The 24,838-nt window shown below is 46.5% G+C and overlaps 1 protein-coding gene and 1 long non-coding RNA gene across 3 annotated transcripts in view; both read right to left on the reverse strand.

Annotated features, from left to right (window-relative positions):
- The window catches only part of epha5 (EPH receptor A5), a 108,242-nt gene extending 93,107 nt beyond the window's left edge, over positions 1 to 15,135 (reverse strand). Inside the window, exons 1-3 of one of the 2 annotated variants that reach the window (XM_030341500.1) lie at positions 14,597 to 15,129; positions 9,640 to 9,704; positions 2,260 to 2,995 (exon numbers count right to left, since the gene is read on the reverse strand). In XM_030341500.1, coding sequence (XP_030197360.1) covers positions 2,260 to 2,995; positions 9,640 to 9,704; positions 14,597 to 14,690 — 895 coding nt within the window. In that variant the 5' untranslated portion in view covers positions 14,691 to 15,129. Of the gene's footprint in view, positions 1 to 2,259; positions 2,996 to 9,639; positions 9,705 to 14,596 lie in introns of both variants that reach the window. The other variant, XM_030341501.1, reaches the window with a different exon arrangement.
- Positions 15,136 to 22,339: 7,204 nt separating this feature from the next.
- Positions 22,340 to 24,196, reverse strand: LOC115532278 (uncharacterized). Its single transcript, XR_003974007.1, has 3 exons — positions 23,760 to 24,196; positions 23,309 to 23,481; positions 22,340 to 22,816 (listed from the first exon to the last, which is right to left on the reverse strand). It is a non-coding gene; the product is annotated as an uncharacterized LOC115532278 (long non-coding RNA).
- Between the last annotated feature and the right edge of the window lie 642 nt (positions 24,197 to 24,838).

Here is a 24,838-nt window from a genome sequence, read left to right on the forward strand (position 1 = left end):
AGAAGACAGTTGCGTGTGTTGGGGGAGAAATATTTGCTAGAAACATAGAAACAGAGAACCCAAGGCAGAGAGAGAAAGGCCAAGAGACAGAGACAGACAGAGAAAGAGAGAGAGACAGAGACAGAGAGACAGTGACAGACAGCGTGCACAAGAGTGAGAACAAGACAGAGAAAGTACGAGTGAGAGGAAGATAGAAAGGGCGAAAGAGAGGGTGTCAGCGAGAATGATAGACAGTTAGGAAGAGACTTAGGCGAAGATAACAGTGGAGAGAGATTAAGAGATGGAGAGGCAAAGTGAGAGAGACGGAGTGCTAGGAGGAGAGGGACAGGGCCAGTGAGAGAAAGGGAGGGATAGAGACAGAGACGCTGAAAGGAAGAGGAGAGGATGACCCAGAGTAGCCCCAAGAATTTTGGTGGCTTGAGTAAAACGTTCAGAAAGGTATTAAAATGACAGCAAAAACCAGCAGCTCAGCCCGAAGCATTTTATATTGTGTATGATTTATTATATATCAGGTAAAAGTTATTATGCATATGATATCATTGTAGGGAATAAATGAACTCTCCTCAAATCTGAGGAGAAGGTGATACTCAAGTTGACTCTGGACCCTTTTGGTGTGCTCATACACAGTTGGCCTTGGCTGTATTTAAACACCATCACAGGATGTAAGTTAATCAGCACTGGGCTTAACAGAGGCAGAAATGCATTATTGCATGTTGATGCATCTAAGCGGGTCATCTGCAGGAGTTTAGAATATGGATATCATTCTGTGATTCCACTCATCAACTGAACTAACTTTGAACATCGGAAGAAGAAACCGCATGCTTAAGTACTTGTGTTTGATCGTCAGTATATCGATAATCAATACTCTATTCAGTGATCGATATGATTTGTTCTTAATTTGATGATATTAACTGTAGATAGGGAGAGGGCAGAGTGGACGTGTGTGTACTGATTTGTTTTGTGAAGAAGAGTAACTACACCAATTTTGGTATGTTTACTAACAATCAGTTCAACACAAAGACACACACAGGAGGACAAACAAAGGAGATATGAAGTCATAATGGAAATGCTGGGAAGAGCATACACACACACACAAAGGAGGAGCGGAAGAGGAAGGGAAAAATGTTTAAACACACAACCCACCCTCATTGTCCAACAAAGAGGGAGAGAGAGAACTCAGAAAAGATTAGGGGGTAGGGGTAATCGAAGTGAAAGATCTGGACTGAAAAAGAGGAGTGGGGGAACTAAAAAATTATTATATATATATAAAAATATATATATAAATGAGAGAGAGAGAGAGAGAGAGAGAGAGAGAGAGAGAGAGAGAGAGAGAGAGAGAGAGAGAGAGAGAGAGAGAGATGTCATGCCTGTCACTCCGTCGCCCCATCTGCATATGAAACAGTTTCAAACGCACTCTTGGAGCGGCACTAATTGCGAGAAGGGTTTATGCGTGTGTGTGTGTGTTAGTGCATGCGTCTCTGCGTATTTGTGTGTGTGCGCGCTTGTGTGCTCTACGCTGCTCTCCCGTGTCACTCGCTTACAAACCGTCCCTTGCACAAATGATATGACTAATTAAAAATCATCATCTCATACACGCTCAACGGAGGGGCCTTTTTTGTTTCCAGGATATTTTCCATTGACACACCATCTGCACCGAATAATTACCACAAACATCAACAAACACATGAAACCGTGAAGCCGCTCACTGCTTCCGACCGCGCCTGGGAAAAGGGAATCTGCTGATGTACTATGTTAATATATACAATGTTAATATCTATGATTATGAAGAAATGAAGGCAAACGAGAGAGGGCAACTCTGCTCTTTGGAGTGGCAGGTGATCGGTGGTTGCTGGTTGAATCCCTGGGTGAGCTCTTGTAGCAGACTGACTTGTTATCAGCTCCTGACCAGCTCCTACTGACGAGCACACACATGCTAACGCATGCCTTGGTTTGCGTTAGCATGCGTGCACACACTCACACAGACATGCACAATACTGGTCCTTTATATGGCTTTGCATTCCTACCATATTAACACCTACAACGATTCAAACAAGGAACACGTCCAAAGCCGTTGAATGTGTAACACAACTGTGGCCCCGGAACCTGCTTATATCGTGAACGGGTTCTACCCCCTTGTGTGCTCGCTCTCGCTCTCTCGCTCTTTCGCTCTCTCGCTCTTTCGCTCCTTTCACCTCTCTATGCTACCAAACGATCAATTCAATCAATTAAACATAAGGAATTTCAAAGTTGCACAATTACCTTGACATGTGCCGTTGACCTCCTCAAACCCTGGCTGGCAGACGCATTTCCCGATGGGCACCAGCCACTCCCCTTCCGCGCTGCAATGCATCCTGGGAGCCTCATCAAGCGCCAGGGAGTTGTTGACGCAGCGGCCCACCACCTCCACGAGCTGGGACGCCTCTGAGCCCGGGATGGTGTCGGGGAAGCGGGCCAGGCTGCGCACCAGCAGCGGGCAGCGTTTGTAGAAGACCCTCACGGAAACCAGCGCGATGCAGGCGCCCAGGTCCTGGAAGGCTAGGTAAAAACCTTTCCGGGTCAGAGGCCCCAGGTCCCGGACCTCCGTGTTGAGCTTCATGATGCGGTCGCCCAGGTCCAGCTCAGTGAAGCTCTCGTCAGCCGCGATGGTGTCGATCTTGGCGTATCGTGCCTCCTTGGTGGCCCGCTCCTCCTCCTCCTGCTCCTCCTCCATGGTGGTCACCCCCGCCATCTCTCTTTCTTCCTCCTTCTCCTCCTCCTCCTCCCCATCACTTTCGTAGTAGTACATGTTGAAGGTCTCCTTGCAGGTGCCCGACCCCCCCGGCAGACTGCTGCAGTCCCTCAGGGTGAACTTGAGCTCGATGAAGACTCGCTGGGCCCCCTGGGTCTGCGTCCAGCCCGTGTGGAGCCAGTTGTTCTGGTTGGGCTCCAGCACTCGGCACACCTGGTAGGTGTGGATGGGAGCGTAGTCCTCATCCACCTCCCCTATCTCCTCCCACTGGGGAGGAAGGGTGAGGGGGGAGAGAGGGGGGGAGGAAGTTTGAGTCGTTTAGGGATTACATTCAGAGCGGGTTAGGTTGCGAACATTGGGGATCAAACCCAGAACCTTTACTATCCTCTCGCCCCCAAAGAAAGAGAAAAAAAAAAAAATAGACTGTAAGAGAGAAAGAGTAAGAGTAAGGGCTTTATCTTGCATCCAGTGCAATTGACTTTATACACTGACGCATGTGTCGTTGCTAGTTTGCAACAGGCGCATAGCGCTCTTTTCCCTCCACCGCCACGCGTCTGTAAATTAGGGAATGATCTTGCGCCCCAAGGGCCGGTTCGGCGAAAGGTTTTCTGGCGCAAACGTTCCCTGGTGCTATTTTGCAGTTTCAGAAAACAATGCCTCCACCAGGCAGGAAATACCTGGTTTAAAATCAGTAGCGCGTTGTTCAGATGTTATTTTAAGGGCGCATGCATAATGTTGCTTGTGCACCTCGCGCATACACTTTGCTTCTCTCACCTACCTAGCCACATATTCTTGGTAAATTATTTGGGAAAGAACAGCTGATACAGCGGTAATAAGTTGTACTTTTAAATCAATGCATCTGCTAACACCGTACAGAAAACACCTATTTTCTTGACACAAATCGTGTACAAGCCCATAACTTTTAGGATTGATGAGTATTTGATCGTGAGAAAACATTGTTTTACCGCGAGTGAGTGTTAAAAAGAATGAATGAATGCGGGCGCGCGTGTGTGTATGTGTAAATAATGAATGCATGTGTGCGTCCATCTGTTTAAACACGCAAAGTAAACACGTAACGCATAATACAGTCCATGGCAATGTATATTAACAGGGGGACACATGCATATTAGGAACACAAGTCGATAACGATAATGCATACAATACTGGTAAGAAACAAGTTTGTTAATGTATTGCGTATATCATTAAATAGAACCACAGTTACCGCCATCATATGTGTTTTAAGTTTTCTTTGCCAACATTTATTTGAGGACTCAGTATTTCTGAAGTTGTGGAAGAAAACAGTATTCCATGTGTGAATTAGGCCATATATTAGTGCCATTTGAAGTTTGAAAATCATGTGGTCATGCATCTGTCTCATCAGAGACTGCAAATGCGCTGTAAAAATTTCAACTCGTCAGATTCAAATGCGCTCATGGCCATTAAAGGGGATGGGAGATGGCACTCTCATTGGTTTATTGCACGTTACGCCCAAACCATACCTATGGGTAATTAGGCTACTTCAGACCAACCCTTTTTAGATTTGCACCGGGCGCAAGAGTCATTTATCCGCCAGTAAAATAACATCATCGCCATAGAACCGCCCACAAAGCTACTTGTGTTTGGCGAACCTCACTTGCGTATCAGACCGTTAAAATAGGGCCCTAAGAGTTAATGAAAAAAAGAGAGAGAGAGAGCGAGAGAGCGAGAGAGCGGGAGAGAGATATTACCTTGTTCTGTATTTTGCATTGCTTCTTATGTTTTTATCACTTTTATTTTCAAGAGATTAAAGAGAGAAGGAGGAGGAGGACAGATAAGGTCAGAGTTCAGCAGGGCCTTAACTGATAACAGTACTTAGTGTCAGATTAGTCAGAAAAGATCCGGAACAACTGTCAAGAGTAGTTTTCGGATCTAACTCTTATTGGTTAGATCCGAAACGTTGAAATGTCTGTGCTTGTGTGTGAGTGAGTGTGTGTGACACAAATTAAGCCTCTTATTGGTTAGGTCTCAGACAACAGCTTGCACTATTCTTACAGTATTAAGTACAATGGCATAGTCTCTCTCTCCCTCACTCCCTCCTTCTCAGATCACATACTTGAGCCATAACGTCTTAATGTGCCTGTGTTTGAATGTTTCAATGTGTACTTTGTGTGTAAGTACGCAGTATCTATATGTAAGGTTTGTGTGTGCTGTGTGTGTGTGTGTGTGTGTGTGTGTGTGTGTGTGTGTGTGTGTGTGTGTGTGTGTGTGTGTGTGTGTGTGTGTGTGTGTGTGTGTGTGTGTGTACTTGCGTGCTGTGTCTGCATGCGTTGTGGCAACCCGTCTCTGGCACAGCGCCCCTGGAGGGCCAGGGGGCAGGTTGTGGAGGCTCTTACAGATGGCATCAGTAAGAACATTGGTACCAATCATTGAAATGCGGAGCACCTGAGGAGCAGGGGGGGAATTCCCCACTCAGGGCTCTGCTGGTGCGCGTGTGCGGAGAGACCAGTCTCTGTGGGTGACGTGATTCCACCCGGAGGAACAAGACTGTGGATCCCTCCAAAGCTGGGTTTTGTGTGTTTTAATAGTAATATAATTTATGTTTAAATAAAAGTGCCATTTTGGCTTTAAGTAAGCTCCGGTTCGTGTGCTGATTGGAAGGAGGCGACTCACTCACCAAGCCGCGTTGCCACAGCGTGTGTGTGTTTGCATGTGCGCGTGTGTGTGTGTGTGCGTGCTGTCAGTCAGCAGACCCCCTGTGTATGCACTAAGTGCTCTTGATAGCGGGTGTCCAACATCTTATTACAACCTATTAGCACACGTTAGCATGACAGAGCCGGGCAGTAGAGCAGCTCCTTCCTGTTCCCCTCGTGTCCCACCGTGTCACGCTTCCTCAGCACACAGCCTCACTTGCTCCTCAACACCTCATCTTGTGCTCTCTTAACACACATTCCTCCTCTTCCCTCCCCCCTGCTCTTTGTCACTGCAAATTAACGAGAGTATATTTAAATCTTGTAGCGTATGTAGACCATATATTTTGAAACTTATTGTGTATCTTTTTAACTCATGTTAATGTCCTGTACATATTGCTGTTAAACACTGTTTAACAAAGTACCTAACCATAGATAAAAAATCATAAAGCATCTTAATAAAGCATCTATTCTCCTACTCCAACCTCCAATCTAAAGTACGGTAAAGAACGTAAATCGAGAGCCCACAGTAAAACAAGAGCTGCATTCTCAGTCACAATTCCTAACAATGGATGAATCCTTAAAGGTCCCATGGCATGAAAATCTCACTTTATGAGGTTTTCTAAAATAAATATGAGTTCCCCTAGCCTGCCTATGGTCCCCCAGTGGCTAAAACTTGCGGTGAAAAACGAGAACTAGGTGTTCTGCTCGCCTTTGAAGAAAACGGAGGCTCAAGCACGCTGATTTGGAATGTGGTCCCATATGTCGTCATAAAGGATCTAAGCTCCTCCCCTTTCTCTGCCTTGCCCGCCCAGAGAATTTGGCCAGACAATGAGACACGACCGTGCGAGCGCCACATGTGTGTGTGTGTGTGTGATTACACACACTGTAACGCAAGTGTTTGCCGTCGGTTCTTTGATGTCTCTTGTCTTTCCACAATGAGACTGTAGTGGGGGTTATCTCAGCCATGGTTGAGAAGGAATTGGGGTAAAGGAACTTTGGCTTTTACTCCCTGAAGTACATGAACTGCGACATGCCGCCGGTTGCCATGAGGCACCACAGCCACGAAGCACCAGCGCCCGGCAGCGGGCAGCCGGCAGCAGGCAGCGCGCGGTTCAGTCTACTTCAGATTGATGTGGAAGTGGAAGAACCAGAGACGTCGGAGAACCCGACAAAGTCGTTTGTGATTCATAATATCGTGTGGAGGCGCACACAGCTTTTGGGCGTGACAATATGTATTATATGATATAGATATCTATGTATTATATGATATTATTTAGATATAGAGCTGCAGGACTCCCGGGTGTTCTAGAATATTTACAGAACACGGCTAAAGGCTATTGCGCCTCGCCATTGCGATACATCCACTGTAAACAGAGCGCATGGTACCGTGGCTGCAAGCTGCTCAGGGCCACACCCCCAGCCTCCTCCTTGACCCACCTCGCTCCTCCTCATTTGCATTATAGCTACAGACACCAAAACAGCGCATTTGGGGGAAGCTCAATGTGCGACTGGCTCGGAGTGGCTGTAACTCTGCACCACAGCTGAATTTCGGGAACGTCTTTTCAAATACTGTGTTAGAGGCCCACTAATACCTATATTAAAGCATCCATAAAATAGCATGTCATGGGACCTTTAACTATTGATCAGCTGTGGGCGGGTCCTCCTTGGGACATGCATGGCTGACAGAAGTCCAGCCAATCAGGAGCCTGGGAGGCGATGGCCTGTGCTGTGTTCCAATATCCATACTTCCATGAGTACACGTAAATGTAGTACACTATCCGCACTCACTAAGTGCGCTAATTTTCAGATGTCAGTGTTGTTCCAAATAGAATACTCTGTAGTGCACTAACCGGAAATTACGATCACGACTGCCGCCGTGGCTCCTCCCCCGCTATAAACATAAGCTATAAAAAGCTATAAAAGCTATACAAACTACAAAAATGACTATTAATGCTGGCTATGTGGAAAATGCGCCGACTTTGGCTCAGCCTGTCTCCGCCCTCTTCCGCTACGTAGCTAAGATGGCTGCCGTTGAGTACGAGAAGTGTACATCGATCCACACTTCGCGATTTGACCGTTTTGAGTACACCATCCGGGTCCTTTCAGCATACATATTTTCGCTACACTTATCTGAATTGGAACGCCCTACGTACGCAAAGGCTAGTAAGTACGGATAGTAAGGATATTGGAACACAGCACTGATGTACAGTACAACATGGTGGTTGGGGAGGGGACGTCTAACTTTCACAAAACCAAGGTTGTTTCAGTGATAAACATCTAAGAAGCTGCCAAAGTCCAAAGAAGCTCCTGTAGAAATAGTGCAAAGGAAAGCAGAACAGAGGTGAAGGAAGGATGTTGAGAGTGAGAGAGCCAGACAGTCAGAGAGAGAGAGAGAGAGAGAGAGAGAGAGAGAGAGAGAGAGAGAGAGAGAGAGAGAGAGAGAGAGAGAGAGAGAGAGATGAAGGTGAAACCCCAGGGGATGAAAAAAGCCACAGATCAGAGGGCGGCAGAGATCTGCTGTTTCTCTAACGTCTTTCTTTGCATCCTCCCCTGTGTGTGTGTGTTATTCCTGTGTATTTGTATGACTATACAGTGTATGAGAGAGAGAGAGAGAGAGAGAGAGAGAGAGAGAGAGAGAGAGAGAGAGAGAGAGAGAGAGAGAGAGAGAGATCTCTGTGCAAACTCCAGTTCTCGCTTGCTAACACAAACCCCAATAAAAAGTCTTAATGGGCAAAATGATTTGATATTAAATAAAAGTGCTGAGCTGGGCGTTCCAGCTCAATCTCAGACACAAAGAACAGCGCTTGCTGAGCTTCCTTTCTCTGTGTGCCTAACACTCTCTCTGATTGAGAGGAGATCATCTCATTGTTCTACCAACACACAGGATTCCTGCAAACGCAATTTGATTAGATTGGTGTTTGATGGTGACGGAGGTGTTGGTGATGGGAGAGGAGTTGGTGAGTAAAGTGGTGGGTGGGCAGGATTAAGTGAGCATTTCATTAGAGAATGAATGCAGATGTGTTGTTTGAACACACACACACACACGCACACGCACACACACACACACACACACACACACACTTATTCCCCACCTCCATCATCATTCCCCTCTCCACCACCTCAGCACTACCTCCATCCTCTCCATCATCATTCCCACCTCCACCACCACCTCAGCACTACCTCCATCCTCTTCTTCATCATCCCCGCAACCACCACCACCTCCGAACTAACTCCAACCCTCCCTTCTTCACCCCCACCTCCACCACCACCTCTGCACTTCATCCATCATCTTCTTCATCATCCCCACCTCCATCACAACCTCTGCACTTCCTTCATCTTCGCCAAGCCCCAGAATGAGTGCCTGTGCAGGGGAACGGAAGAACAACGAGAACGTCCATCAGAAGCTCCAGAAACACCAGCTCAGCACTGCTGGCTGACAGCTGCTTCCGCAGAGCAGCAGCTGTGAGTGAGACCTGAGATCAAATGCTCCTGCAACCCACGTCCCAGAGGAACACAAACCAAGCGCTCCCAATCCTTAGTTTGCTCTTTTTCTGCCAAGGACGGTTGGGAGAGAGAGGATGGAGAGGAGAAACGGGGTCTCTCTGGAAAGGTAGCCAAGAGGTGAAAGCCATGAATAAATTAACTCTCCTAAATTCCACCCCTAGGTTGGAGATGATATATTCCATTGCGGTTTCAATACCTAATTCATAAATTCGATCTGATGCACTAATGAACCGAGAGTGTAGAGGTGAAAATCACCTTTGACCTTGCAGATCTAGAGGCACTGTCACCTGTCAAGGCAAGGAGATCCAAACCACTGGGATAAGTGCTAGGAGGCACATGGGATTCTTCCGGCTGTTATCAAGCTAGAGAGCCAGGAGTGGCTCAGCCGGGGGCCTGGCATTCAGAGGGGTAAAGGTCTGATCTTCCAGAAGTGCTAAAGAGTCCTTGCGCAAGACATCATGTCCTGCTGAGTCGGTGGTGTCATTGTGAGGTTGTGGTGTAAAGCAATTTATGGTACAGTCGCAGTGAATTTGGAGGTGAAATAGGAATCCTGTCCTGAAGCACACCACAATCAATCAATTGAAAACTGTCCCATATTGACGCAATGGAGAGGCAAAGCTTTCAATTCCGTGTGGAAAAAGTGTACAAGCCTGAATGGCCCTGGGACTCACATTGGGAAGGTGTGTGTGTGTTCAGATTTGGGTTCAGAACATTGGGGCATGTTGATGAAACACTCACCCCGTTCTTTGGATACGCCACCCAGCCAAGGTCCCCCGTCACAGAGCGAGAGTCCAGGAGGTTCACTGTCAAACACAAAATCAGAGGTGAGGAATATTGTAAGATTCAAATGTTGTACTACCTAGCATGTACTGTACACTTTATGTAGGGTATGATTGGGTAGGAGTTTGGATCCCAAACCCAAATTGGATTTTTGGACCAGGGGCCAGGTAGGGCCCTAACAAGGCAAACACCTGGCCTTTTCTATTAACACCTTCCAGCTGTTCCTTGCTCCAGCCCTGAAACAAAAGACGAGTGTGCATTCATCATGCTAGCTCTGGTCTTTGGAACCGTCTCGTTCAACTTAATGAATCAGAGATGTATGGGTTGATTGTTTTTAGGAGCACCTAAACACTATTTGTTCGGTTTTTATTTTCTGCAATCTTTATAGGCAAGCCATTATACAAAGTTGTATCTGTTTTATGCCTATTTTGATTACTTGTCTGTTGAATTTGTTGGGTGCACTTTTCTTTGTGTTTGCATTCATGTGAAGCACTACATTACTCATTATGCGTTACTTACTTACTAACTACTAACTTCATTCCCCCATTTCTTCTCCTAGAGACCTTCTTCACCTAGCCTCCTTGTTGGTGATTTGGAGCTGTAGTGACGCGTCGATGAAATTCGTCTACGTCAAATTTCTCCTTCGACGATTTTCGTGGACAATGGACAAAAACACAGAGAACACAGTTCGCACTTTGCTGAGTCTGTTGCTTATTTGGATATATGTTTACCGTTTAATGGGAAAGAAGGCTCGTCGCCTTTATTATGTCCGTGGTCGTCGCATGGACTATACGTCATCCAGCTCAGGTTGCGTAGCCGTGCGTGTGCGCGTGTCGGCTCATTAGCATTCCATAGCGGCCCGTACCCCATGCCCGTACCGTAGCAGCACACCTCTCCCAAGTGGCCAAATTGGCCTGGCCTGGCCAGACTGGCCACACTCACACTGGCAGATTTGAGCACGGTTAGGTGTGAAAACGGCCACGGCCAGATGGCCTAGTGTGAGTGCACCCTTAAACACTCAGGAATGGCTGCACAGTGTTGTTGTTTTTTCACTGTATTTTTTTGATCTTTTGTACAGGAGAGATTTATGTTGGGACTGTTACGCTGAAAACAGGAATTTTATATTGTGTTAAACACTCAGGAATGTCTACTGCACAGTGTTTTTTTTGCACTACAACTTTTGAATTTTTTGAACAAGAGTTATGTTGGTACTGTGAAAGAGTTAACGGGCTGGCCTTTCATTTTGTATAACAGTGAAACTATTTTATTTATTTTATTTTGTGTAAAGCAGAAGGTTTTTTGCTGTGCAAAACTGTTGTTAAATAAAGTATATTATTAAGAATTTTTTGGTATTTATTTGAGATACATTATGGTTTTTATTAATCGAGCAACAGAAATGGATAATCATCCAATTAGTCATTAGATTAGACGACTAAACGATGAAATAATCGCCCGATTAATCGTTTAATAAATAATTGTTTACCCCCAGCCCTAGGATAAACCGTCCATAATCTCAGCAAATCATGAAGACAAGCATCCAGGAGGTATTCAGTCTTCATCTCCTTTGATATGTCCTTGTTTCCCCCCAACTAACCAATATGACCTTTATGTCTCTGGTCAGGTTCAACACACCAGACATGGGGGACTCGAGTCACATGACTTGACTCGAGTCAGACTCGAGTGGCAAATTTGAGGACTTGAGACTTGCTTGACTAACACTGATAAAAGACTCGACTTGACTTTGACTTGGTCTTCATGACTTGAGACTTGACTTAGACTTGAGACAGATGACTCTAAATGACTTTTTTAAAGTTAGATTATAGGTTGGATATGTGATTTGCGATACGCCAGCCGATTTTAAAAATACACATCTCAAATGGTCCTACCCCCTCTCGTTCAACCCTGACTCTGACTCCACCCATACCAAGTACCTGGACGCGCAATCACACAAAAGCGCGAACACAGACGAGCGAGAGTGGGCCAGGCTAGCTAGGTTGGAGTTGATGGTTGTCTTCTAGTGCTAGGTCCAAATGTGGATTAGCTAGTTAGCTAGCTCCAGTAGCTACCGCAGGATAACAACAAACAGAAGCTTGCTCTGGGTCAAGAGCTTTGAGTATGTGCACGTGCACGAAGGGGTCACTCGCGGGGAGCGGGGGAGGGGGAGTGCAGTACGACCGTTTGATTGACGTACTTACTGTCCAATGCAACTCGGTGGTTCTGGAAATCATTGGCTGGAGTTTTTCGAGCCCTGCCCGTTCCACAGATGATTGACTTGTTTAATTTTCATGTCAGTAGGCTACTTCTAACTCAGTGGCTGTAAGTGGGTTATAATAATGATTTCAATTGATTTTCAATTAAAATTACACCGTCAGAGCCAGAGCGTCAGACTGGGCTGTTCTCAGCATACCGCAAAAAAATTAAGAGGGTTCAAGTTCCAGTCCCCAAATTCAGTTGAACCACTACCTGGACATTTGTGATGGACCGATTTTTAAATGTGGAAACTGGGTTAGATGATCAGATTTTTGTATGACTTGACTTGTGACTTGCTTGACCTGAGCAATGACTTGACTTGTGACTTGCTTGATTCTCACCACAGTGACTTGGGACTTGCTTGAGACTTGAAGGTTATGACTTGAGACTTGCTTGTGACTTGCACATGAGTGACTTACCCCCACCTCTGCAACACACACACACACACACACACACACACACACACACACACACACACACACACACACACACACACACACACACACACACACACACACACACACACACACACACACACACACAGCTTCCTTCATGGTCTTATCTAGCAGCTGAGCCCTGTGCGCGCGGTAAATGATAGCGATGTCCGTGTACAGTGGCCTGCCGGGCTTAATGACGGCGCGACGTCCATGGCATACAGAGCCAGGATATGGCGGGCTGTAAAACCACACCGTCCATTACAATGGACATCCATGTTCACTGAGAGGAATACACACCCCTTGCCGCCGCCGCCCCCCCCCCCCCCCCCCCCACACACACACACACGCCTCGCAAGGATTTCTCAACTCTGCAGAGAATAATATAATATATCCTCAGGAGGTGATTACAAGTCTAATTAGGCCATAAAGAAGAGATATGTGAAGCGGAACTAGATCTTCCCCTCCCCTCCACGACTCCTTTCAATCACATTCTACTTAAGAAAAACACAACAACAGTGAACGCGTCGCTTTTGTGCAAATGTTCTTTCACGCCTGTAACTGAACATGCTTTGAACCAAATGGTTCATCCTCGATGCAATACCGGAAATAAAATCTTCCCAATCGCTCGCAGTCCAGTGAAACAGTTTTGAAAAGCGGAGTGAAGTTTTAGCCAACAAATGGATCAATTCAAATAAAAAGTGACTCTTCGGGCAAGTTGCCATCTTGGCGTCGTGCCTCAGCCGATGAAAACCGTAAACCAAACCTCCCAACGACCACGGACACATTTATCATCAATCAATAAGCTATAGAAGGTAGCGCGCAATTTAACTAGAACATTTATGAAGATATATCTGTAATTATTTTGTTAATAATGTCTGACAGCTAAAAATGACAGCATTTCGACGGCACTCGCCTCTTTATTGACTTTAAATAAGCTTATTAAGGAGAATCCACTTGAGTGATCTACATGCAGTTCCCTGAGAAAGGAAGGGAAGCAGACAACGGAAAAGCACTTGTCAGCTTCTCTAGTGCGTTGAAAAGAAGGGCTCCGTACAGGACAGTGTGCGTACCTACATCGCCGTGTGTGTGGCCGGCATGTCTGGGGGTCACAACGACAGTGATTGCCTGTTTATTGGGATCTTTCTCTTACGAAACAACACCACATCTAACCCATCAGGGGTAAATGATTGATGCCTTGACGCTATCTATCGCTACAGGAAAGACAATGGAGTAACGAATGTGGTGAGACTGCGGAGTAGGACCATTGATGAATGAAACATGTGAAACATTCTAAAATATATTTCATTGCACGAATAAACCCATTTTCTGATGGTGTGATTGGAGGAAGCACGTAATAAAGAGGTGAGGCGACGCGTTGGTTAATGGACGGTTGGGGACTAGTATTTGGAGACAATCAGACCAGACTGGTTGAGCTGCGATACAATAAAGAGCGCACCACGCAGCGAACAACCCGCGCGATGAGGAGGCGCACTCCGGGCCCGGGCCGTGTGCTATCAGACCCAGACAAAGGCGCTTATTTCAAGCCCTTGATAGTGTTCAGAGCGCGGAGCACAGAGCGGGGGACTAGGGGAACCCACCAGGGGAACCCTCTTAACCACTCCATCCTCCTAGGCCGGTTCAGCTCCAGCTGCCCGCGGCGGGTTGACAGTCTGGTAGTCCTCGACGTCACAGTGTATTATTGACACCTGTTTTTTATTTATTAAGGGCTGCATATTGAGTTGGTCATGTGTTCATCAGGGCTAATGGCGGGTTAACATGATGTCATGAGTCTGTTGGAGTCTCGGAGTTTGGGTCTGGATCGCAGCCACAGAACGCACCAAGCTGTAACTCGTCATGTGCGCGATACGGCCGAGGGAAGAACCGTCCAAAACACACGTTTAATCAGTGGTCATCATCAAGTCATGATCTGAGGAACTAATTCGCATCCGTCACCCTTGTCTATCAAACGGAGTCGGTGCTTTTGTCCAAGCCGAGCGATTGTCGTCAGCATCGGGGGTGAAACTCAGGTCCAACCCCAAGGACGTGGGCTCCAGACCCAAAAGGACACTCGTAATTTGGCTGATATGGTGTGTGTGTGTGTGTGTGTGTGTGTGTGTGTGTGTGTGTGTGTGTGTGTGTGTGTGTGTGTGTGTGTGTGTGTGTGTGTGTGTGTGTGTGTGTGTGTGTGTGTGTGTGTGTGTGTGTGTGTGTGTGTGTGTGTGTGTTACCTTGATTCGCAGGGATGCACCAAGCTCCGAGCACCGCTAGACTCCAGACCCAGGTCCATAGCCCCAACCACACACAACTCCGCGGGGATCGCATGGCTCATCCGCAACGCGAAACGGGCTTAATCCAAAAGAAGGGAAAAAGGCTACGGTCAGCAAAGAGCGGTGATCGGTAAGGAAATCATCTGCCTGGTTATTCCGGTCGGCGTGATCGAATCTCAGTTGTGTCGTGGCTGAGCAGACCTGAGCGCCCAGGGTTTGGAGAGGCGGGCACGGCACGGAGGGGTGCCAATCTGAGCACTGGAGGGCGGAGTGAAGGAGCGTTGCAGTCCAATCAGGCCGGGCAATCCACAGGTGAGCCCTTAGTCAACGCGCAAGGCTCCCGGGCGTCCACGGTGCGGGGACCCGCAATGGGAGGCACGCAAGGAAGACAGTTTTGTATGTAATTGCGCTGATAACGCTCTGCTGCCTCGTCCTCAGCGACATGCAGAATAGCCTGCATCCTTCACTGATCACTGGTTCTTACAGCATTACTCTCATTCTCCCTCTGTCTCCATTTTTCTAAATCCTCTTCAGGCACATGCGCACACACACACACACACACACACACACACACACACACACACACACACACACACACACACACACACACACACACACACACACACACGCCATAACCCCCCCCCCCCCCAAACACACACATACACACACTATGCATTGAGTACTACATGGGTTCGATCCCTGTCTGCTGTATAACCTATAGCAGGGGTACTCAAGTAGAAATGATGAGGGGCCACAAAAATTTTTTTCAGTGACTCAAGGGGCCGGTCGGTATACGTGTGACTGAGGCCGATATATGCTCTGTTTTAGACGTAACGCGTAAGCACGTAAGATACATAACCCCCCCTTGCGCGGTAAAATATCCCCCCTTACGTGCTTAAGTGCGTCGGCCAAAATTCCTGACTATGCGACTAAAACACTACGGCCCTACGCAGCTCGCAAAGACTGTGATTGGCCAGCTAACCACATCCTTTCAGGAGTCTCACATTTCCGGTTTTACAGCATAATAGCGCCATTTTTAAAAGGCCGTGACAGAAGCGAATGAAGAATTTTGAAGAAGGAGAAGAAGAAAACACAAGAACGAATTATGATAATTATAAATATAAACAAGCCAGCGATTTCCACTTCCACGCCCACAGATTCGTTCGTTGCTCCCCCTACTGTTCTGGCGGAGAATCCCCTTGCAACACGCGCAATCCTTAAGGAACCTTAAAGGAACCGTAAATCAAAACTTGTCTAAAACAAGTCCCTTGTGTAAATTACGTGCTTACGTCTCTGCGTCTAAAACGACCCTAAATCGGCCTTGACTGCTGCTGAGATGGACTGTCTGCCTCGAGTTTGGGAGGGCTGGAGCGGTCTGTGGGCTGGAGTGCTATCTGTTTATCGTTGCAACCCCCAGCCTCGTATTGAGATCGCGGCGCGCGGTTTCAAAATAAGAGCGCCCAGCACGATTTTTTTTTATTTTTTTTTTTTTTTTTTTTATAATTAAAAAAACTTTTCAAAACAGCTCGAGGGCCATTAATAGACACCCCGCGGGCCACAAAAGGCCCGCGGGCCGCTACTTGAGTATGACTGACCTATAGTATCCCCTCCCCCCATACATACACACACACACACACACACACACACACACACACACACACACACACACACACACACACACACACACATGTATACACACGCATGCACACACACGCGCGCACACACGCAAACACAGGGCGGTCTGGCTGTGAGGACTGTGTGTTTGGTGCACTCCAGGGGGTCCGGACCAGAGAGGGAGTCCCCCAAGAACGTGACAGTGAGGCAGATGCAAGGTCACCCATTAACCACACACACACACACACACACACACACACACACACACACACACACACACACACACACACACACACACATACACGCGTGCACACAGGCACATAAACGCACACATGCGTTACATTACACACACACATACACTCCAACGCACTCCCCCCACCCACCCACACACACACACACACACACACACACACACACACACGCACACACGCACACACACACACACACACACACACACACACACACACACACACACACACACCTAGACACAAACATGCAATGAGAATGGCACCCACACAAACATACACACACATACATGCACAAGAGATGTTTGTGTATTTTCCAATTTACCAAGTCACTCCAGGGGGCAAGAGGCAATAGGCTAATAATGAGGTCACCCGGCCTGCTTAGTGTGGACACCCACACACACACACACACACACACACACACACACACACACACACACACACACACACACACACACACACACACACACACACACACACACACACACACACACATCTACACACATACACATTCCTAAAATAAGCAGCTTTTCTGAGGTAAGGAATTACCCCAAGGGGGAGTAGGGGTGGCAGGTCGGGGGGTTGAGGGGTCAGTGTTCTGTGATGTCATCAAAGTGCACCAGCCCCATAATCCACTTCAACCTTACAATGTTTCAAGTTCCTCTTTCTCACAGAGGGTAATACACGTCATACTATTCCTTTTTGTATTTAGTTTATGGAAATTTGTTTGCAGTTTTGATGATTATGATCATTATAATGATATAATTGTTTTATTTTGAAATTATAGTTGATCATGATTATTTGCATTTTAGTCATGATTCTTTTTTCTTCACGGTTGTCATTCTAATGTTGTCCAGGCTTGTATTGTGGATATGCTTCTTACCTAACATTTAATACACTACAACACACTGTGAAGCACACTACAACAACCCACCCTGAAGTACACTACAACACACAACACACCGTGAAGTACACTACAACACAAAAGACACCCTGAACTAAACTAAAAAACACTTTCTGCTGGCCTGCCATTGACCTCTGCAAGTTGAGCTGGATGAGGATTTACTGTGGGATAACGAGCACATGTGCAAACACACTCCCAGGCACACACACAGACACACACACACACACACACACACACACACACACACACACACACACACACACACACACACACACACACACACACACACACACACACACACACACACAGAACCCCTGGGGCATTGTTAAGCTCTGTTTAACAGCTCAGCGATGCTGCCAAGCTGCGCTGATGATATTCAGAATTCACTCCAGCCCTCAACCACCACCTCCAGCACTACTACGTCCAGCAGCAGCTCCGACCCCAGCTCCACCAACACCACCGCCGTTATCAGCCCCACCAACTCTACCACCACCACTGCCACCTCCATCCCCACAACCCATGCCAACACCACTGCCTCCCCCGCTCCAACCAGTATCATACCTGACTCCATCATGCTCCTCCACTACATTAAACACCGTCACCATCATCAACACCATCAATGACCCCATCATTAAGTCCTCCCCATAACCACCACCACCACCTCCACACCGGCCCTCCCCTCTCCACCCTGCTGTGTCCTTCTGTACTCCCTGTGTTGGCTGCCTGCATGGATAATGCAATCACTGAGGCCCAGCCAGCCGGGACCCAGGAGGAGATGGGGGAACCCCAGGGGACGGCGCATTTTAGCGTGTGGCCTTGAGTGGAGAGGGCCGGTGAACACGCCCTTCACAGCGTGCCCAGGAGCTCCCGACATGAAGGGGGATCGGGCCTGGATCATCTGGAAGAGAGGCTGATAGATGGCGGGCAGGCCTGGTTTTCAAAGGAGTCAGCTCACCCTCAGGGCTGCACCTGCATCATATGGTTGTCTTCAGGGAGGTCAGCAGAGCACGCACAGGGCAACAGGGTGACGTCATGTCGGGTTGAAGACACTTAAAACACAAAGAGAAAGGAGGGCACTTCTGGTGCTGCGGCACAGAGAGGATTTTAGGGCTGGTTACATAACACAACCCCCACCCCCACTATATTCTCTCTCTCACACACACACACACACACACACACACACACACACACACACACACACACACACACACACACACACACACACACACACACACACACTCTCTCTCACTCTCTCTCTCTCTCTCTCTCTCTCTCTCTCTCTCTCTCTCTCTCTCTCTCTCTCTCTCTCTCTCTCTCTCTCTCTCACACACCATCATCATCATCGTCTGACACTCGAGGACGAGTATGTCTGTCCTCCTTCTTGATCCTTATGGGTCTTCAGGTGGGCGAAGAGGCAAATCATGGACCCGCATTTTTTGGGGCAATGTGGGCATGGGTGGGAAGTGGCTATTGTTGGTTTGGGTGGAAGCTTTTTGGCAGAAGCAATCTCCTTTCTGTGTCTGCGTTTGTCTTCTGCAGCACTATGGAGATCGTCATTATACTGCGCAGCTCCATCTTGGACGAGTTGTCTCCTGGCCGCCCTGTTTGTGGCTGTGGCCTCCCTGTTCTTAAGGCCTACATGGCACTTCTTGAGGTTTACTTTAATGTTGTCTTTGAACCTTTTCTTTTGACCTCTCTCTCTCTCTCTCTCAATTCAATTCAATTCTAAAAAGCTTTATTGGCAGGAGAAATCTACATTAGAATTGTCAAAGCAGAACAAAAACAAAAACTGAACAAAAAGATAAACAGCATTATAAAATAAAAAGTAAAAAGGTCAGTTGTATAGTATAATTAGGCAATAGATCACGACAGGCTGTGGTATGGGCTCATTATACCACTGTTAAGGGGCGTTGTCCGGCCCCGACGCGCAGAGGAGGGCCGGCGACCCCCTTCACAGTGGTATAATGAGCACATACCACTGACTGAAGTGATCTATTGCTTTTATACAACGGTTACTATTATGGCAAAACGAAAGTCATAGACACACTACATTTGAAATGAAACCAAGAAAGTCAAAGTACCCATTTTATTAAAGAATACAAAAAAGTAGTCCCTCCTGGCTGCCTTCAAAATGCACAACGGTCGCTATGCAACACACTTTAGCGTCCCTCCGAGAGAAGGCTCGGCTAGAGCGGTTCGCCGGCAATTTATCCTATGGAGCAGTTCACTCGCCGTGTGCCTTAGCTTTCGTTAGTCTCTCCATCGCCTTGCTCACTCCCGGAGTAACAACATTTACACCCTCTCCATCGTTCAATATATTTTTTACTTGTTACTTGTTTACTACTGTTTCTACTTCCAGGCGTGGAGTGATATGCAAACTTTCACAAAATGATTGGGCGTCATAGCAGTTATGTACACGCTCATTATACAACAGTTAGGAACCAATCAGATCGCTGGATTTAAGCCACCCGTTGTATAATATATAATATAGTATAGAAGTACAAAACATTAAATACAAAATATATATACGTATCAAATGTATACTATAAAAGTACAATAAAAAGTAAAATGTGCAATATTATAAAAAATACAAAAATTACAGTATCTTGTATAAACATATAAATTAAGCTCTAAATACACAGTATTTATATATATATTTATATTATTGAGGATGTGTGCAATAGTGCAATTATTCTGTGAAGAGGGAGGCCAGGGGGATGATTCTATGGGGATTTTGAGGTCCTTCTCTCATCACAACAGGTGACGAATTTTGCTGCTGCGTTCGCACATTGTTTTATTTCTCTCAACAGGTATGGCAGTTTGTGAGCATCTAGAGTGTCTTAGAAGTCCTTGCATGCTTTTGTAATCCGTGGGAAGTTTGTATTCCTGATATCTTCGTATGACTGGCAGGAAGTCAGGAAGTGCAGTTCTGTTTCTAGTTGGTTGTGTGTGCAGTGGGAGCACAGTCTGTCTTCTCTTGGGAGCCAGGTCTGTCTGTGGCGCCCCTTCTCGATGGCCAGGCTGTGTTCGCTGAGTCTGTATCTGGTCATGGATTTCCTCAGTTTTGGGTTGGTCATGGTGGTCAGATATTCTGCCACAGTGTAGTTTCTGTTAAGGGACAAATAGCAGGCCTATTTACTCTGGTTTTTGGTGGACTCTTTCCGATGTGCCAAATACTTTTCCTTTTGTTTTCTTATCATTTGGTTTTGCCTGATGTGTAGGTTGTTGTGTGTTGGACAGAGTCCCAGGACAAGCTGGCTAAAGGGACACTTTAGTGGGTGTAACTCATTGTGGGTAAGAGCCTTGTTGTGGAGTGTGTTGCTGTCGCTTTCCTTAAACAGAGCCCCACTGCATCCCCCAGGACCTGGCTGAACCGACCCCATCAGCTGTGACCTGCGCCAGACACTGGCAGAACGACATCTGAGATTGCATCGGACTCGAAGAAGTAGAGTCTGTTAATTAATGCTACAAACCCATATTTAGCTCTTTCAACAACATTATGTACACTAGCAACAGCCACACTACCTGTAGCCTATTATCTGTGACTGCCGCGGTCTCCCCACTAGTCCCTGACCCAGTTTCCCTCAAAGAGCAGGGGATGAGAGTGTTCGGCCGGGGTGGGGACCGGCCTTCAACCACCCTGGTGGTTCATCCTGACGCAGAAACACTTGAAAATATAGCTGCATGCAGCAATGTGGGTGTCAAGCATAATGGGACTCTATAAACTAATTCTGCCGGGCGGACGTATTAGGCTAAGTGGCTATATGACGACCGTATCGGTAATCGGACGGATGTAATCGGGTAGGTGCTGATTGGACTCGATAAACTAATTCTGCCGGACGGACGTAATCGGCTAGGTGGCTACATGACGACCGTCTCGGTAATCGTAATAACGACGGCTGGTGGAAAGAACGAGAGCATTATGCGAGTAGGCGTCAATGTTTACCAAATGGAAAAATGACCCTACCTAGTGGTAAGGGCGCATTATGGTCTGCCCGATAGAACAAGTGACACAAATACAGAGGGGTATTTGGATTAGGGATAACAATATCCCTAACAGAGACACAATGTAAACAAGCGTCCACTCATAAGACAGTGAGCCAAGTTTGGTTTGGATGCATGAAGGCCTTGCAGAGAAATTAGCTCACTTCCTGTTTGACGTCCCCCTGAGATCGAAGGTCACCAAATTGTTTGGATGTCCCCAGAGTGATGTCATGAGTCTATGTATCAAGCAGAGGTGGAAAGAGTACTAAAATATTTTACTCAAGTACAAGTACTGTTACTCTGTTGAAATTGTACTCAAGTACGAGTAAATTTACCGGTCAAAAAATCTACTCAAGTAAAAGTAAAAAGTAAATAATTTAAAATGTACTTTAAGTAAAAGTAAAAAGTTACTTTTTTACAATCATTGTTTTCTGCCTCTACTGTGATGTGCAAAAGCCCACCTGGGAAATCGAAAGCCCACCTGGCAAATTCCCATTGTCATTGTGACACAGCACACAGTGCTCAGTCACTGCACACAACAAAATTGCATTTATGCCTCACCCATGCAAGGGAGCAGCCCCAAATGGCAAAATGACTACTCACGGTAAAATCATTTCCAAAACACATTTCTTTTTATTTAAAAAAGTGCTACATAAACTACATAGTGCTACATTCAGCAAAAAGTGCTTGTGCACTGACTGCGGTTTCATTTCAGTTTCAACTCGCCAATAAACCTTCCACAGAAACATCTTAACAGAATATCTTCATAGAAAAACCTAAAGAGACTCATCAAAAGTGCAGACATTTAAAAAAAAGAACAGGTTTCAAAACATTCCATAAATAAACAATGGAAATAGAAAACAAACAAATACTCTTGTTGGCTGTTGTGGCTGTCTGTGTGTGAGAGAGAGAGCGCGAGAGAGCTCTGTGTGTGTGTGTGTGAGAGAAAGAGAGCGAGAGAGAGGGAGCTCTATGTGTATGTGTGTGTGTGAGAGAGAGAGAGAGAGAGAGGGAGCTCTGTGTGTGTGTGTGTGTGTGTGTGTGTGAGAGAGAGAGACGCTAGATGGACTATGAATTAATCTCTAAACTTCCTGTTCAGTTTGAGCAGGAGTTGGTTCTCAAAGTTCACTGCATTCATCCTAGCGCGCTTCGGGGTGAAAAGCAGGCCGGCACAGCTGAAAAGCCTTTCACAGGCAGCTGACGCAGGCAGACCTGTGTTGAGTTTGAGGGCGAGTTTCTTGATGTGTGGAAATGACTGGAGGAGATCCATCTTACTTGATGCACAGGCAAGATACCCATCCAGCTCCCCCGTGCCTTGTGATCTTCTGACCTTCATGGATGTGAAGAAGTCCTCCTCATCATCAGATGAAGTTTGCCCAACGACCTCTTCCACCTCTGCCATCCTGTCAAGGTGCTGCCTCACATAGGTCAGGCCTGTTGAGAGCCAAACACACAGCATATGCACATATTGAGTATTTCTGACATGTTTTGATTAATTAGACAAGAGGAGTTTATACAAATGCAGAAATCACAATACAATTTTTAGTAATTTATTTCCAGAATTCATGCATGCCTCTCGTCGCTGTTTCCACCCCCACCACCCATGCTTCTACCTGGATTCTTATGCCTGGGTGGATAACCCCACCCCAACAATCAGGAACAACTTTTCTGCTCTAGGAATCTGCACTCTGCACTAGGACAATTACTGTGCTGCACTTGGAGTTTTTCTCCAATACAGCCATACAGGATGATCACTTTTTGTATGCTCAGCCGCAAGTGTGTGTGTGTGTGTGAGTGAGTGTGTAGAAGTGGAGCGGGGCCACACATACTTCACAAATAATGTAGAAACACAAGTAATTAGGGGGCATAATGTCAAAAGATTATGTCTGCATAATTACGGCGTAGTGTAAAAAAATGAGATTATACCTGCTTCAATGACATCGGCTCTGTCAGTCCAGTTGCTCTTGAACAGCTGTGAAATCACTGGAAGGAGCCACCCATGTGCGTGTTAGTCTCTGACTGCAAGATGTTCAACGCCTTTACCAAAGGTTTCATCACCTCGCGATTCTCTGAGAAAAGTGATTTCTGCAGGACTCAACCTGTATGAAATCAGAGCAAATTAATACAATTTTAGTCTGGAAATGTACTCTTAATTAAAAAGCTAATTTATTTCAAATTAAATAATATCACATTACCGGTACATTTACCAGATGTTTATTATATCCAAAGTTACTTACAAAAGACATAATAGCCTACAATACCTATAGAAGTAGCATATAATGGCCCAGCATCAATGTGCTTAGTGCATCAAAATGTTTAGTACATATATGCATCAATGATTAAAATGTGCATTAAAAATGGTACTTTAAAAACTCACATTTTGAGTCTGAATTCTTCGCAGACATTTCGGATCGCCACCTCCCCCTTGTCATCTATGATCCGCAGCAGTCGCTCAATGGCCATGTAAGTGGAGTTCCACCGGGATGATTAGGTCTTATCAGCTGAAGCTGGCACTGATCTTGAACAAATTCTGCGGCCACATATGACCGGCCCGTCTTGTTCCATAATCCCTGGCATTTCGCGAAGGATAACCGAGACAATCTTTTGTATGTGTCATTTGCTTCTGCCTTCGTTGCATCGGTTGTTGCCACGAGGTTCAGCAGATGGCACGCACACCTTTGGTGTGAGGGGAGTTGAAATTCCAGCCGAGTGTCCTTTTCCAAAATGCTGAATGCGTCTACCAGGTCATTGGTATCGGGTTCTTCACAATCTGGGTCGGACTCCTCTGGATCCTGGCTGTGTTCCCCAAAGACAGCGAAAGCTTGGATGAAATTGGACCCACTGTCGGTTATAGTCCTCACGACTGTTCCCCTGATTTTATATTGACAGTGGATATCATCGATTGCAGCTGCCAAGATGTCAAAAGTGTGGGAACCCTTCAACCGCTTGCACGCCAGTGCAGCAGACTGCCTCTCCAGGGTGTGCTCGTCTATCCAATGGACCGTCATTCCTAAGAAACTTTGTTGGTGCGCCGTCCAACAGTCAGTGGTGGTACCAACATAACGGACCTTGGCGAGATGTGACATCAAGTTTGTCTTCATGTGATTTGCTGCTTCCTGTATTCTGATGCGAAGAGTCGGTCTTGAAATCACATGGCTTTGGGGATTCAGCGTGGTTATAAGGTCCTTGAACGCTGGTTGCTCTACCACAGAAAGGGCATGATGCCCATCACAAATAAAGGCCATCACAAGCTTGTCAAGTTTTGACTGTGGCACACGTCTGCCGACACCAGCTGCCATCATCTCATCCAGTTTGACTTGCTTGGCTACCACTTCTTGAGGCTCCGAGTCCGATGTCCGTTTTCGTGTTGCCACGCAGTCAATGAAGGCCTTCATTTTTGATGGATGTCTCCTCTGAAAACACACAAATACACAAATATTTATCATTACCTTCATT

This window comes from Gadus morhua, chromosome 19 (genome assembly GCF_902167405.1).
Source record: "Gadus morhua chromosome 19, gadMor3.0, whole genome shotgun sequence".
Taxonomy (NCBI): domain Eukaryota; kingdom Metazoa; phylum Chordata; class Actinopteri; order Gadiformes; family Gadidae; genus Gadus; species Gadus morhua.